Raw genomic sequence first — 17772 nt, forward strand, 5'->3', positions numbered from 1 at the left:
CCTCCATTCAGCTTTTCTTGTGGTTATATGTATATACTTTGTGTGACTGTTCCTCTCACATACTGGCTGGATTTTCTCTCTCTTAGTCTGTTGGAGCTTCTTCTGGTTTCTCCTCTGACGAGCCTTTCTCTTCAGGCTCTTATTTCCCATAACAGGATCTCCCCTTCCAAGTTCAAAGATCATTGGAACTGCTCCCCCCAACAAATACCTGCCTTTGGGAGTGATAAGAGAGTCGCCAGTGAGAGAGCATAAATCCCGGATGAGCCCCCAGAAAACCGTGTAGGATAGTGATCACTAATGCAAAACAATTCAATTAGGTATTTTTCAGAGCCAGAGCAGAAAGCAGTTTATTCAGTTCCTTCAAGAAAAGGACATCACCTTCATTAGTATCTTAGTCTAATAAAGGAAGACAAAGTACAGACAACAGAGCAAGGTTTTTATACTCTAAAATAAACTACTATATCTTGGGCCCCAGCTGCCCCTGACTTAGTATCAAGGCTCACAGTCTGTCATGAAGATCCTTTCCACCCTCAGGGTACAAGAACAGGGGGACCATATATTACAAAGCAGTTTGTGCAAGATTAAGCAAGGGCACAAGCAAGGAGGGAGGGGGGCTTCCTAGAACTGTACCCTTAAACTATGGCAGGGATCAATTTTCTGAAAAGGCCTTAAGTCCATGCCACTTACTAGTCCTGAAAAAATTTTTTATTATAACACAGACTAGAGTATATGAATTGAACATCCTAAGTTTCCCAAGCAGAGCCCAATTATTTTATGTGCACAAGTTATCTCTCAATTTATTCCTATAGCCCTGATAAGGAGAACTTTTTCAATCAATAGAATATATTTTGTTGATGTAACCACTCTACTTATAAGAAACACTTAAAACAGACATGGGTCATATAAACTTCCCCAAAGAAAATCTAACTGCTGGTAACAGGGAGAAAGAGTCAAATCACAGAGTTCTAACTGAAAGTTCCCCCTTGTGGACAAATTTTCCACTTGGGCTCAGAACAATATAGGTGAGTTTTCTGATTAGAATCTGGGTTACAGAGCTCTAGTTCCCTTTAAGATGGATGCCAAAAAGACAAATTAAAAGCCCAAGACAGAGTTTCTGGGTAGTTAATAATAATCAATTTATCAATTAAGCTAGCTGATAATAAATTGAGACTCAGTGGTTTCTCTCCATAACCAGAAACATCTAAAGTTTTATATATTTTTTGACAGGGAATGCCCCTGACAGGAAAAATCAACTCTGATTGGTGAACAATTAATGAGGGGGTGGGCATATTAATGAGAAATTGGGTTCAAAGTATTCAGCTCTTCCAGCTGAGAATGTGCTTTGATTTTCAGACTCAGTTCCCTTCAGCAATCTGAAGAAAGGAATCCATCCAACTTCACCCAGACCAGTCTGGTTGGTTTTCACTCTCAAGTGTTAGATTACTTTAAAGTTCAGGGTGGGTACAAGGGCATAGCTCAAAGTTTTGGAGCTGGAATTTACCTAGATTAGGTTCTATTTACATTCTATACAGAAGTAAGTTCTCCTAGTTGGGTGGGGTCCTGCCCAAGACAAAAGACCATGTTCTGGGAAAAATTGGACAATTTCATCTATCAGCAAAGTCCTTAAGAGACTGACTGACTGGACTAGAGAGACAGGTCATTGAATGAGGAAATAGAGAAAGAAAACCTGGAACCCAGTTTTATAATTGGTAATTGATATAATAGAAAAAGAATCACTTCTCTCAAAGATCTGTTTTGAACAAAATTCTTTGTGTCCAGTAATGACAATTATTGGTCCAATGCTAACTTTGAGATCTTGGCCAAGTCACTCTCAGTGAGTTAGAGGGGTATCCAAAACTCTTAAGTTGTAGAGAAGGCATCAGTCTGCCTGTAAGGCAAGAGTTTCTGAGGATGTCTCTGTTGCAATGACATTCCACCTCTATTTCTTATCTCTATTTCTAATTAGTCCTATCCCTATTAGTACCCATAAGCAAATAGAAATGTTTGAATTTTCCATATGCTTCACTTTTTATAGATTTTTACAACCAAATTGTATCCTAGTTTCAAAGTTTTTAAGAAAGTGTAGATATCTAAGTAGTTATCTGTTGGAATCCTTACAAAGTGTTAACTCATTAGAGTTGATAGAGACAATAATTATCTAATTTAGCATGGTTCAGTATGATTGATCTGATCTTTCAAGGAAATGTTATGGGCCAGAAGAAACAAGGTATTAAGTGGAACTGATAGAAACAATGTTTGTGTTCACAACTTTAGAGAGCTCATATAAGCAAGAAGCTCTTAGGGCCAGAGAGCACTCCGGGACAAACACAGAGGCAGTCTGGGACAGACACAGGAGGACTCTGGAAGGAAGCCCACAAGCCCACTCTCGGAGGTGGAATCAGATTCATTCACTTCATCTCACACCATTGTGGTGGCTGGGCTCCTGAACTTGCCCCACTGAGACCAAGGCTGGTCTGAAAGGCTTTAAAGAAAGCTGCCTAGGGCCAGGCAAGGAGACAAGACTCGGAAGGAGCACTCTGGGAGATTGAGAGCCAGAAGTCCTCTCTCGGAGGCAAAAGAGATTCATTCTATCTTCCACCTTTGTGCTGTCTGGAGGCTGAAGGGAGCAGAGGCAAAGGACTAGTGGCAAGAGCTCTTGGAACCAAGGAGAGAGAAGGCCTCCAGAAAACTAGTCAAGCCCCAAGTGAAGAAGATAAGATTTTGGAAGAGACAATAAAAGACTGTACTTTAATCCCTGGCTGCATTTGGGATGATTATTGATCTGAACTGATACTAGGGCTACCTCCCCAAGAAACCTGCTCTCAGAGAGAACGATTATATTATAGAAAAAGAAGAACACCACAGTTGGCTAGTCTACCCCTTTGTTTAATAGATGAGGAAGCTGAAGCCTAGGGAAATGAGGCCATTTACTAAAGTTCATGTAATTGATATTTACACCAATATCACTTGATTCCTAGGCTAAGATTCATTCCTCCACAGCATAGGTTCATCTTCTGAATGCTGACACTTGCAGTGAAGGAACAGTCTGACTTTTTCCTAATAGAATTCCTAATTCCTAATAGAATTGTTCCTAATAGAATTGTGAATCAGCTATATGACTACACACTGATTTTCTCCCTACGTTGTAGATGGTGTTGTCTTTAGTAGTAATGCATATTATATGTCAGGGCAGGAGAAAAAGGAGTGTGTGTGTGTGTGTGTGTGTGTGTGTGTGTGTGTATGAGAGAGAGAGAGAGAGAGAGAGAGAGAGAGAGAGAGAGAGAAAGGGAGGGAAGAAGAGAGAGACAAAGAGAGAACTTATTTCTTTTCTTTCTTAAATATGATATGTTATATAATATACATTTACTATATATTATAGGCATGGCATATATCTCAGATATCCCTCTTTCATTTTCTTCCCTGTCTTGTTACATCCTTTCTCTCCTTCATATTTTTTTTTCCTCTCTCATCCTCTTTCTTTGGTATCCTTGAATCATAGAATGCAGGAATTTTAGAGATCTTCTAAGTCAGCGGCCATTAATCTGAGGTCCACTAATTTTTTTTTCATAACTGTATTTGAATCTAATTAGTTTTCTTTTTAAATTCTATGTATTTTATTTTATACATTTAAAAAAAATTTACATTTTATTTAGATATTTTATACATTTAAAAAGGATCTATATGAAGGAGGGAAGAGAAGGCCTTTATTTAGTACCTACAATATACCAGGTAGTTTGCTAAATAATTTTTATATATTGAATTACATTTGATAGGCCTCTCAGGGGCAGCTGGGTGGTGCAGTGGTTAGAGCACCAGCCCTGAAGTCAGGAAGACCTGAGTTCAAATCTGACCTCAAAGACTTAACACTTCCTGGTTGTGTGACCCTGGGAAAGTCACTTAACTTAAAAGATAGCCTCTCTAGGATTTCTGAAAGGATTCATGACACAAACAAAAATGTCAAGATTCCCCACTTTGGCCCAACCCCCTAATTTTACAGATGAAAAAACTGAAGGCCAGGGAAATAAAATCATTTGCTCAAAGTTACCCACCTGGTTAATAGCAGAGCAGGGATAGAACCCACTTCTTCTAACTGAAAGCCAAGTCTAGCATATTCTTGATTTAAGTTTCTTATGTATTCCTATTTTATTTAATTCATAGTTTTCTCTGTGCACAAGCTCCATAATATCCTTTTCAAGAGAGACAAGAAGTGTTTTCAGGCTTATGCTCTAACTCTAAAATACAAACTATTTTGGCAATAGTCATACCTACATTTATCATATCATCATCATCATCATCGTCATCATCATCATCATCATCATCAGTAGTACCATTACTCCTGCTACCAAGCTAACATTTATATTGCACTTTAAATTTTTACTTAAGCTGTTTACAGATAGTATCTCATTTTAATCTCACAACAATCCTGGAAGGCACATGCTGTTATTATCCCTATTTTATAGATAAAGAAATTGAGGCAGACAGAAGTTGTGACTGAGGTCATATGACACAGCTCATGTCTGAAGATGGATGTGAACTTGGGATTTTCTGACTCCAAGTCGAGCATTCTATCTATTATTATCATTAGGCCACACATTTGCCTTTTTGAGTATTACCTCTACTCACCGAGATTCAAGGGAAGCCTAGAGCAATTATACTCAGTGTTCCTACCTGCCTTCCTTACTTGTTCCCTTTTATCTTAGTCTTATAGAGGGAAGAAACTGAAAGAGAACAGAGAAAAATAAGATGCAGATTTTAAGCTTGATGCCGAGCATCCCTTTGGCCAATGGACCATTCTCAATCACAAGACTGCCCCCCAAGCCCAGCAGAGCTTCTGTATATAACATGGAATCTTAGTGTTACTAATGTTCCATTCTCAGAACTAACCACCCACTTGGCAGCCTAGAAAATAGCCCCCCTGCCTACTTGCCTGTGGTACACTGTGATTTGTGCCAAGCAGCTGAACATTCACTGCCTGCATAATGAATTTCAATTCTAGAACTGAAATCTGTTACTTCTCCCTCAAAACTGAACTTGATATTGATAGCCTGGTTGGTTAACATTTTCACACCAGGGCAGGATAGGAATCAAGGGATTCCACTTTGATCTCTGACCTAATCTTATATCTCCTCACAAATCCCAAGAAGACTGCTCTTGGTCCTTCTATTATATCTGCTCCCCCCAAGCTTTTGTTTGTGAGATGTAGCCCTGATTTGGTCTTGTTTGTAGCAATGGTCAGCCTGGAGCTGCAAGGCTAGTAAAGAAGGGATTCCCCACCTACCTGTTGGAATGATAGAATCAGAGGAATTAATCACTGCCAAGGACATTGTAAATCATTTGGTCCATGAGTTCTTAATCTTTTTTGGGGTCATGGACCCCATTGGCAGTCTGGTGAATCCTATGCACTACTTCTCAGAATGTTGTGTCAATGGCTACTGGATACTGGAGTGGTTTGGAAATTCTTTTCCAGCTCATTTTACACATGAAGAAATGGAGGCAAATGGGCTTAAGTGACTTATTCAGGACCGCTCAGTATCTTTCTGAGCCAGATTTGAACTCAGAAACATGAGTCGGGCCCGATATTCACTTAGCTGCCCTTCTCCAAATAATGCTTTCTAAAGTCCATTAAAAAAAAACCAAAACTACATAGAAATACAAAAGGGACCAATAATATTGAAACAATCATCAAGTTAAGTGAAATGAGTAGAACCAATAAAACATTATTCACAATAACAAGATTAGATGATGATCAACTGTGATGACTTTTTTCAACAATGGGGGGATTCCAATAGACTTGGAATGCAAAGTGACTAAATGTGGATCAAAGGATAGTATTTTCACTTTTGTTGTTGTTGTTTGCTTAGTTCTTTTTTTCTCATTTTTTCCCCTTTTGATCTGATTTTTCTTGTGCAGCATGATAAATGTAGAAATATGTTTAGAAGAATTGCACATGTTTAACATATATTGGATTGCTTGCTATCTGGAGGAGAGGAGAAATGAAGAGGGAAGGAGAAAAATTTGAAACACAAGGTTTTTCCAGGATAAATGTTGCAAACTAACTTTGCATGTATTTGAAAAATGAAAAGTTATTATTTTAAAAAGAAATAATCATCAAACTAATTTTTTAAGTATACAGGCCCTACATTACAAATCACTGATTAATATGAAACATTGATTAAGTACAATTCTTTTTAATTCTTCAAACGAGTAACCTATGACCTAGAGAGACAAAGTGACTTGCCTAAGATGATACATATTATTCAGCATTCAAAACTCATATCCCTTGACACCAAATCCTATGCCCTTTCTATTACATCCTCAAAGTATCTTCTATTTCAATGACTTGAGCAGCCATAGTTCAAAAAGATCTGGGAAGTCCTGAACTTAAGTCTTTTGCACACATAATGAATACATGACCCTTGCTGGCAAATCACTTAATCTCTGGTACCCCATGCAACTCTTTTAAGTTTCAGAGGAGTTGTTGTGATGTCCTGATAGAGGCATTTTTTTATTCGTACAAAACAATACGGGAACTCTTTATCTTTCCCCCAAATCCTCCCCTCATTTTACCTTCCCAATAGAGGGCAGCAGACGGCCATGTCCAGGGTCCTGATCCATATCTGACTACTGGATCCCGAGAGCTCTAGAGGAGAAAGTGAAGCTGTTGACATTGCACAACTCATCCTCACTTAAATCCAAGTCACTTACATGTCATAACATCCCTTCCCTGAGATCATGGTCCTCTTCAAGTGGCTCAGGCTCACACCTTGGATTCCTGACTGTCTCTCACTCCCATATCCAAGATTTATCAATCTCGCCTTTGCAACATCCCTGAAATAAGTCCTCTTCTCTCCGTGACACTGCTACCATTCCATTGCAAGCTCTTAACATCTCACGCCTTGATTGTTGCAATGGCTTATCTACTTCAAGTATCTCCTTGCTTCATTCCATCTTCCATTCAGCTACAAGTGATTTTCCTAAAGCACATATCTAATCATGTTATCTAACATTCAATCAACTCCAGGGGCTTCCTATTACTTATAGGATCAAATACAGAATTCTCTATTTGGCTTTCAATGCTCTTGCCCCTTTTCTACTTTTTCAGTCTTCTTCCACTTGACACTTGTCAACACAGAACAAAGTTTTTGATTATTTAGAATAATAATTATTCAGAAACCTTTATTTTTCTCTTTTACCTCATGTCACTGTTATTGAATTAGCCTTCTCATTAAAGAAGCCCTGAAAGGTTCTTATACTATTATTTGTAGTGATATTAGTAGTAGTAAAGTCTGCACTAGTATTAGAGTCAATTAAGTGGGTGGAATTCTGTACTTTGGAGTCAGGAATACCTGAGTGCAGATTTTGCTTCATACTTTTTTGAGCTATGTGACTTTGGGCAAGTAAAATAGGGATAATAATAGCATCTACCTCCCAGGGCTGAAATGAGGATTAAATGAATTTGTAAAGTGCTCAGCACACAGTGCTTGACATATAATAAGTGCTTATTTCCTCCCTTGTTTTCAGATAATTTTAAATTATTTTCCAGAATAGTTAGATCAATTCACAGTTCCACCAATAGTATATCAATGTGGCCACCTTTCCACAATATACCCAACATTGACTATTCCCATTTTGTCATCTTAGTCATTTTATAAAATGTAAACTGAAAATTCAAGATTGTTTTGAATTACATTTCATTTATTTTCAAGGATGTGAAGCATTTTGTCATATGGTTATTAATAGTTTGTAATTCTTCTTTGAAGAATTGTTTGTTCACATCAATTGGGGATGAATTTTTGTCTTACCTATTTCTGATAGTTGCCTACATGTCCTGGATATCAGCCCTTTATTAGAGATAATTTTCTACTCAACACCCCTTCTTATTATTGTTACTTTAGTTTTGTTTCTACAAAAGGTTTTCAATTTGATATAATCAAAATTATCTACTTTATCTTTTATATTTGCCTTTATTCCTTATTTGTTAATAATTAATCCCATACCCCTAAATATGGAAGGTACTTGATCTGGCTGCCTTCACATTATTTTATGATATGACATATTTAAGATTCAAGTCACATCCATTGTACGTTTGTTTTAGTTTGATATAAGACGTTGTTCTAAAACTAATTTGTGCCAGGTTGCTTGCCATCTTTTCTAGCAATTCTTGCCAAATAAGTTTTTTCCCCTAAATAATTTATTCTTTAGGTTTATCAAACACTAAACTATTGAGTCTTGTTATTTCTGTTTCTTCCTCATTTTGTCAATTCCAATAAACTGCCTTTCTATTTTTTTAACCAGTACTAAATATTTTTAATAATTACAATTTTAGAATGTAGTTTGAAGTCTGGAAGTGCTTATTTCCTCATTACTTTTCTACTTTAAAAATATTTCCCTTGATTTTATGGCTCTTTCATTTTTCCAAATAAATGTTATTACTTTGTCTATATCTGTAAAATATACCCTTGATGTTTTAATTGATATAGCATTAAATCTATAAACTAATTTTGGTGTATTGTGATTTTTATTATAATGGCATGGCCCACGTTTGAGTACTGAATATCCCTTCAGTTAAGTAAGTTATTTCTTTAATTCTTTAAGGAGTATTTTGTAATTATATCTCTACAGGTATTGATTGTGTTTAAATTGACTCTTAGATACTTTATGAATTTTGTAATTATTTTTAATCAGACTTCTCTTTGTATTATTCCCTACTGGATTTTGTTATTGCTGTATAGAAATGCTGTTGATTTTTGTCAGTTTTTTTGTAATCTGCTGTTTTACTGGAGTTGCTCATCATCAAAGTGATTACAACTAGAAGGGTAGTTCATCTAGTTCTAATGATTTATTTAACAGATAAGGAAACTGAGACCCAGAGAGTCTGACTTTCTCTAAATAAGTCAGTTAATACATAGTGACACTAGGATACTAACCCAACATGCAGCTAGGCTTAGAGGAATTATTTAGAATATGGATTAGACTTTTTCCTCTTGTCCCCAGGAAGCACAATTAGGATCAGAAATTTGAAGTCACAGAGTCAGATTTTGGCTAAATATCAGGGGGAAAAACTTCCTAATAAGTAGAATTATTTAAATATGGAATAAATAGTTTGGGGGGTTTTTGTTTTTGTTTTTTTTAATGTGGTAGTAAATTTCCCATGTCAGGGCTATTGCAGAAAGGACATACTTTTATTAAGGGTTAAATTAGATACCCTCTGTGGTTTCTTCCAACTCTGGTATTCTATAAATTTATAATTCAGCGAGTGCTATTCTCATCTTTTCTTTGTAGTGTGTAGGGAGATCAACTAAGCCTACCAATCTCATGTTTGCCAGTCAGTCCCCATATTTCCTTGTACTCATGTATTTATATGTCTGTGCTTCCTTCCCTCTCTCTTTTTCTTTCTATTCCCCTGCCCCATCCTTATAGCCAATCAACTGATGAGGAAGATGTGTTCAGTATCTCAAGAAGGAGAAGTTCCATTGGCCTGAATGGGACCACAGATGGGGATGCTGGGGCCAGTGGACCATGTGTTCGGGCTCTCCGGAGGATTATATCCATTGAGGAGGATCCCCTGCCTCAGATTCTGGATAGGCATTCTGAGGGACAGCTGAGTCGATGTCCAGAAGAGGAGGAGCGCATTGGGCAGCATCAAGAGGAAAAGAACCAGGAAGCCCCATCCTTGGAACCCACATCTCCTCGAGGGCAGCCAGTAGGGAAAGAAACAGGGATCCATGTAAGAGGATATTTTATGTTGCTAATTTTAATACACCATCATCTTCTGCTTATGTTCCATAACAGTCATCCCAATTGCAAAGGACCACACAAGAATTCCACTGAATGTAGCCATGCATGTGCCATCCTTATGTGCCTCATGAATCATTTACCCTTCAGGTTTCCCATAGAGCTTCCTTATATTTCACATTCAAGTGATTATTACTAACAATCTCAGAAAGGCAATGTAATATAGTGGCTAGAGAATGGGTCTCACAATACAGACTTTAGCCCTATCTTTGAAATGTTCTGATTGTAAGATTACGGGAAAGTTCTTTAAACTTGAAACTTTTTTCTTTTTATTTATTTTTTATTAAAGCTTTTTATTTTTAATATATATGTATATATATATTTTTCAACATTCATTCTTGCAAAACCTTGTGTTCCAAATTTTTTCCCTCCCTTTCCCCCACCTCTTTCCCTAGATGGCAAATAATACAATACATGTTAAACATGTGCAATTCTTCTATAGGTATTTCCACAATTATCATGTTCAAGCAACAATTGGGGCAGGAGCTGTCAGGGAGACTTGGAAATAGTCATTTCCCTTCTCTCAACCTAATCTTCTTATCTGTAAAATGAAAAGGTTGTAATAAATGACCTTCAAGTTCCCTTATGCTCTACACTCTCTGATTCTAAGCACTTGAAGAGTGTTGAGAATTTGGCTTGTAGCAAATAGTGTGGAAAAATTATAAAATCAGTTATTGAGCTTTTTGTTTGAAATGTGATGACAATGAATGATGGAATAATGCTTGTGGGATGAAAGTTAGTCCTTCTGAACTTAGATGAATTAAGATAAAATAGAAGGTGGGGAGTCTGAGGTGAGGCCCCCATTGAGGAAGTGTTTTGTCTCCGTGACTGACCTTGAATTCTTTCCTAAGTACTGATTTCTCCCCAAAAGGCTGATGATTTTTTCTACAATTCAAGTACATTTACTGTCATATTACAGATTTTTTTAATGAGAGGAGTTAATTCCACCAAATCCACTTTTAAGTACATCCAAAAGAGGTTTCTCATTTATTCAGGAAGTATTATGCTTGAACTCAGAGGCATAATTACTGAGTGAGTAATCAGCTTTCTGATTAGGATGTGTAGACTAGTAGAAAAAGCCCTGAGTTAACATTCCTTTTTTTCCTCCAAGTTCAGTTTTGCCAATAATTTCCTATATGCCATTTTAGTCATTTTGTTTTCCTACTCTGGGTCTCAGTTTCCTCATGTGAAAAATGTACAGGAAAAGCTATATTCCACCCCCTTGTTTCTACTGAACTCAAGACTGGATGGGATTAATTTAGAATTAGAGTGACTTACCTAACCTTTCCTATCCTGACTGTTTGCAAGGAAGATGAAGAATTTCTAATTACGCCATTAAAAAAAAAAAACTGTTATGGGCTCCTTTGGCAATCTGGTAAAGACTATGGATCCCTTGTCAGAAGAATGCCTTTAAATATCTACAAAAATTATATAACATTACAAAAAATAACATTTATATTAAAACATAATTATCAAATTTTTTTCAGAAATAACTTGGTGGACTCCAGATTAAAAAGCTCCATTCCAAACTAAAACAGGGTACAATGGAAGAGGGAAGATCTCTAATAATCATAATAATTATTCATATCTATAATGCTTTAAGATTTATAGAATATTTTCCTCATTACAACTCTATGAAGTAGATAGTATAAGGGTTTTACACCCAATTTCATAAGTGAGGAAATTAAAGGTGTTAGAAGTCACTTTACATAACTAGTAATAATAATAATGATAACAATAACCTGTATATAGGGCTTATTATGTGCAAGTCACTGGGCTAAGTGCTTTATAATTATCTCATTTGATAATAACAACCCTGTTGCTATGATATCCCCATTTTACAGACGAGCAACCTGAATAAATAGGTTCAGTGACATGCCCAGGGTCATACAACTGTTAAATATCATAAGCTGAATTTGAAGTTGAGTCTTCCTAACTCCAGTAATTTGTCTCATTTGATGCTCACATCAAACCTCATGCTATCATTACCCACTTTATAGATGATAAACTGAGGCAAACACATGTTAAATGACTTGCCTAGGATAATGTAATTAATAAGTGTCCTTTTAAACTCAGGTCTTCTTGACTTGAGACCTGATACTGTACCAGCAAGCTGCCCCCTAATAAGGGCTGCATACAATTCACTGCTTCTTTGTTAAGGTGGGAATAGAGATCCCTTGCCCTTCAGTCCCTAGTAATATAGATAAGAACATCTCTTCTTCCTTATCACCCAGCATCCTACAATGAAAAAGCTATCTGTGATATCTGAGGCAGGACTGAACAATTTCTCTCCCTCCCTTTCTCCCACACTTTAGAGTGTTTTAATATTCTAAGGCCAAAAATAATTTAGTCCTGGAGGCTAGAGCTTGCCATATTAGCAACCAAGTCCTCCTTCAGCCCCTGTTCTCTCCATGCTCATTTTATGGATTGATGCTGGGATCTAGGAATCTTTATGGAATATTCCCAGGAATTAGAACAAGAAACGACTGTTTATCATCTACTCAAAGTCCCTCAATTTAGAGATAATGAAGCTGAAGTCTACAGGAGGTTGTCCGAGGTCACTCTGGGTAATAAGTGGCAGAGCAAGGATTCACAGCTTGGTTCTCCGGCTCTAAATTCAGCTTTCATTCCCTCACACAGATCTGCACATATGGGAAGGCTTGACAGGGTGATGGGTGGGCTAAATGGCTTTCTAAGCAGTAGGCAGACCTGTGTACTTCTTTATAGGAGAACAGCTCTTCCAACTCCCCAGATCGGCTTTTCAAGATTATATTTGTGGGCAATTCTAGTGTGGGGAAGTCATCATTTATGAGGAGGTTTTGTGAAGACCGATTCTGCCCAAGCACATCCGCTACTGTTGGTGAGTTGCTCCCCATAACAGTTGTTTCACTGCTTGAAATTGTCTTCCTTTTTTAGAGGATGTGACTTCTTTCCTAGCTCAAATTTTCATGATGAAATCTCTTTTTTATATTTATCACATTTCCCCTCACCCTAAGTAGAATGTAAATTCCTTGAAGGCAAGAACCATTTCTTTTTTTGTCATTTACTCCAGTGCCTAGCAAAGTACTGAAGGAGCATGGGACCCTAGGATGAACCTTTCAGCTGGATTTGGAGTCAGAAAACCAGGGCAGATGTGGGGAGTGGTTTGAGTGGAGGTGCTGACAGCCTTGTCTTTTCAGCTTAGTTGCTTGATAGGTGGAACATAATGGGTACAGGATGAGTAAGATGAGTTCCTCCATTAAATGATCGAGCATGGAATAATAGAATAAAAAAAACTTTAGACTTTGGAAGAACCTTGTGGAATATATATATTCAAATATTCTCATTTTGTAGGTGAGGAAACAGATACTAAGATAAATTAAATAATGTATTTAATAGTGTCAGGGTTTGAGCTAAAGTCCAGGTCCCTTTCCATTGTACCATTTTGCCTTATGTTAATTATATAGCAAAATAATCTTGAGCCACTTATCTCTTAGAGATAACAGGACCAGCTCTAGGCAAACTTGAAATGGACAAAGGTTCTTCATCTGAACTCCTCTCGACATTGGAGGTTCTCAAAGTCCTCTGCTTTCATGCTCCCCTGTGACCTTTGGGCAAAAGTCACTTCATCTCTTTATTTGAGAAATAAAGAGGTTGGGTTTGATGATTTTCTACGCCTAAATCTTCAACACCAAGAAGGCATTTTTCAATGCCCAATTTGGTGCACTGAGAGGATGTGGATTCTGTGTATCTTGATTCAAATCCTAGCTCTGTCACTGACCACCAATGGGATCTTGTTTGCCCTGTCCTGTGATGAAGATTCCAACATCCATCCTCATGTATTACGTCCAATGTTTCTAATTGACCTTGCCTTCTTTCATTCTAACACTATTCCCTCCAAAGTTTAGGATTCCTCCTTGTTCTATCCTCACTGAACTTGGAAAACAGTTATTTTTCTCTTTTTTAAAAATTCTCTTTGACCAAGTCCTTTATTCATCTTCAAGAACTGATTCTTTCATTTGGTTTGCTCCATCCCCATTATTGTTGAGAGTTGTCTGAAAGTATGGGGTTCAGAAAGATCTTTTGAATTGAAGTCTGAAAAAAAACAGACACAGAAAAATCAGAAGTCTTCCAAATTGAAGTCAGAAAATTTGGTTCAACTGAAGCCTCTGTCACTTATATCTTTGTGACCTTAAGTGAATGATTTATCCTAGCTGGACCTTTATCTCCTTATCTGTAAAGTGATGGCATTGTACTTGATGGATTTGTTTTAATCTATTGTTTTTCAGTAATGGCAGAGAATCACCTAGGGTAAGCCATGTTTGAAATAACTGTTTTCTCTCTGTCTTTTAAATAATGACAATTCACATTTATATTAAATTTTACATTATAAAGTCCTTTCCTTATAACAAACCTTGTGTGAAACAAATGGGACAAATATCATTATCACCCTTTTCCAGATGAAGAAACTAAGGCTCAGAATGATTCCCCCATTGTCACATAGTTCATGAATGTAAGAGCTGGGATTTATACCCAGACCTCAATTCTAGACTTAGGACTTTTTCCGTGCCCACTATTCTTTTTTTTCTTTCTCAATAGTATTTTATTTTTCCAAATACAGGCAAAGACAGTTTTCAACATTCATTTTTGTAAGATTTTATGCTCCAGATTTTTTCTTCCTCCCCCCTTTCTGTCCCCAAGACAGTAAGCAATCTGATATTCGTTAAACATATACAGTCCCTCTAAATATATTTCCATATTTATCATGTTGTGCAAGAAAAATCAAACTAAAAGGAGAAAAACACAAGAAAGAAAAAAGAAACAAATAACAAAAATAGGTGAAAATACTATGCTTTGATCCACATTCAGTTTCCATAGTTCTCTCTCTAGATGCAGATGGCATTTTCCATCTATTGGAATTGTCCTGGATCACCACATTCATGCCCACTATTCTTCACAACAAAATGCTGAAAATTTCCCTTTACTTAAATTGTATCATGAGATCCACTTTTGCAAAGCTTTCCTGAATGAAACTCACCATTCCTTTGCAGTCTACCAGTCAAACACTAATTCAATCTTTCCCTCCATGATTTCTATCATTGTTGACAATTGCAATAGAATCAAAATTCTACCACTAAATTGTTTAGCCAACCTTCTCTGGTCCCATATTAATCAGTCTGCCTTTTTAACATTACTTAGTAAACTCCTTAACTACTCTAACATTCTGCTCCAGTCACTCTTGGGCTCTGGTTTCAGATTTATGTTTTTGAGTGATTGTTTGACTAGCCAATTGGATGAATAAAAAGCAAAAACCCATTGGATTTTCACCAGAGAATCTTTTGGAGCACCTGCAGTAAAGAATTTATTTCTATACTCTATATAGAATATGGAGTATTCTATACTCTAATGGGCTTAGAACTTGTGGTCCAGTTTCCAAGATAAGTTCCAAGTGTGGGAACAAAACTCTGTAGGCAATGAACAAGTCCCCAGTGTGCCATTCCCTCATAGTATGATCTTGTAAGTCACAGCTTTTCTCTAGGCTTTACTTGTGCTTAAACTAACTTTCACCTCAGCTATTCTTAGATGCTCTGAATACATGGCTTCTCTCTGCCTGTTGCTTCCCTTTATTCAACACCTGTTCCTGGTGACAGCCCTGCACATAGGCTGCCTTTACTTCAGGAAGAGAGAAGAGGGCCCTAAGAGAACACTAAGAACCTAACTTTCTTAGATTCTGGGACTTTTAGCCAAAAAAAATTAAACTAACTTTGAATTCATTTCCCAGTCCATTTTAAATTACTTTGCTAATGAGCAGTTAGCCCTGAGATTTCCCAATTAAAAAAGAAAAATTAAAAAAAAACAGAGCTCAGTGAATTCTTTCACTGCAGCAGACTAAAATAACATTTGTCTAGAGCTTCATATACATATTTTCTGGCCCTCACAAAAGCCCTGTGAGTTATAATAATAGTACAACTATTACTATTTCCATCCTACAGATGAAAAAACAGATACGGAAAGAAGAGATTGATTTGCCTAAGATTCACAAGAGTTAACAAATGGAAGGGCTGGGTCAAGACCTCAGGTTTCCTAGTCCACCCCATACTAGTTTTCTACTGCAAAGAACAGGACACTGGGCAAGAGTCTGGAGACCCTATCAAATCACAGCCTCCCTCAGCCTCAGTTTCTTCATCTCAAATGGGCATTGGTTGATATCTAGCCTATCTCCTTCAAAAGGGAATTTTGATGATCATATAGGGTGATGAACATGAAAACCCTTTGAAAGTATAATTATAAATGTTTGGACTCCTCCTCCTCAGACTAAAATGTCAGAGTCCTTTGTCTTTCCCCCATTTATTACCCTATTGCACTTCACCCTCAGATTTGCCCAGCATTTTATAAATATCATCCCGTTTTATCCTCATAACAATCCTGAGAAATAGGGGCTTTGATTTTCTTCATTTTATAGGTAAAAGAATTGAGGTAGACAGGTTAAATGACTTGCATGGGGCCACATAGCTAATAAATGTGTGAGATTAGAAGCAAGGTTAATATGATATTTCATTTGATTGCACTTTTGCCATGCTCATTAGGCTTAGTCCCTTTTTTATCTGTCTGCTTTCTTTCAGTCTGTATTGCCAGAGCTGCCCTATTCTATCCTAAGTCTTCAGGCTAAGAAGCTTAATATCTATGTGATTCTGTGAGAGTGGGAAGATGGATCTTGCCAGCCCTTAGATCTGGTTCCTTTAAAAAAATCTTTCAACATTTCCAAATGATCCTAAGAAGTCACATGAAAAAGACTTAGGGAGAGGAATTTATTGATCAAAGAACATTAATTTATTCATTAATTTGAAAACATTTATTAAACATCTGCTGTAGCAATGGCTTATATTCATGTAGTATAGCTAGTTGACATCATGGACAGGATACTGGACTTAGATTCAGAAAAAGGAATTCAAATTCATTCTCACACACTTACTAGATTTGCAAGTCATTTAATCTGTCTGCATCACCTGTAAAATGGAGGCAATAATGCCATCTACCTCTCAGGTTTTTATAAGGATAAAATGGGATGATATTTATAAAATACTTTGCAAATCTGGAAGTTTTGCAGAAATATTATTGTTATTATAATTATAATTATTTACAAGTTTGCAAAGCACTTTATATCCATTTGTTATCTTCTTGGATCCATATAGCAACCCTGTAAAATGGGCGGTACAAGTATTATAGTCTCCATTTTAAAGACTAGGAAACTGATATTCAGAACAGTTAAATAACTGACCCAGAACTAAACAGATGGCAAAATCAACTGGAACCCGAAGTCCGTGGCATTTTTCCTAGATGACAGTGAACTCTGTGAGACACAAAAGTACACCAAGTTGGACAGAATATTATTTCTGCTCTAAAGAAGTTTACATACTAAGGTTCTCCTAACCAACACCATTAACCACTCTCTAATATATTGTATTTTAAGTTTGGTCTGTTACCCACTGCGAAATTTAGTAACCTTATTTTCATGGAAGGATTCACCCTATAATGTCATTTAATATCCCTTCATGTTTTTCTGGAACCAGTTAACATTGACTAACATTATTAAGAGAACTAAATCATTAGAGAAAAAGTTCTTTTCTTTCAGAGATTGTTTTGGTATTTATTCTTACCAAGACATATGTTCTCTAAGCAGCTTCTATAATGATGACATGGCATGGGTAGCCAGGGATGGGAAGAGAACTGTGGATGGGTTTCCCATCTATCTCTAAGCAAAAACATGAAATTTGACTTTGATTCCTCCTCTTCCATGTTAGTAGAATAGTTAATAGAGCTTAATGATATGTTTTTTTCCTATGGAAGCTCACACTTCAAGAGAAGGCTCCTTAAAAGCTTCCAAGAAGAAAGACACTCTTCTTTAGGCTTCCCCCTTCCTTGAAGGAGTGAATAAATATTGATTGAAAACAAACCCCAATTACTTCATCTTTCTGAGTCTCAGCTTTCTTATCTGTA

At 36.8% G+C, this 17772-nt stretch overlaps 1 protein-coding gene across 1 annotated transcript in view; it reads left to right on the forward strand.

Moving 5' to 3' along the window:
- CRACR2A (calcium release activated channel regulator 2A) overlaps positions 1 to 17772 on the forward strand; it is a 219174-nt gene that overhangs the window by 179379 nt on the left and 22023 nt on the right. Inside the window, exons 12-13 of the mRNA XM_051963345.1 lie at positions 9421 to 9727; positions 12523 to 12655. Coding sequence (XP_051819305.1) covers positions 9421 to 9727; positions 12523 to 12655 — 440 coding nt within the window. The remainder of the gene's footprint in view (positions 1 to 9420; positions 9728 to 12522; positions 12656 to 17772) is intronic.

Source organism: Antechinus flavipes, chromosome 5 (assembly GCF_016432865.1).
Source record: "Antechinus flavipes isolate AdamAnt ecotype Samford, QLD, Australia chromosome 5, AdamAnt_v2, whole genome shotgun sequence".
In the NCBI taxonomy this organism is placed as follows: Eukaryota; Metazoa; Chordata; class Mammalia; order Dasyuromorphia; family Dasyuridae; genus Antechinus; species Antechinus flavipes.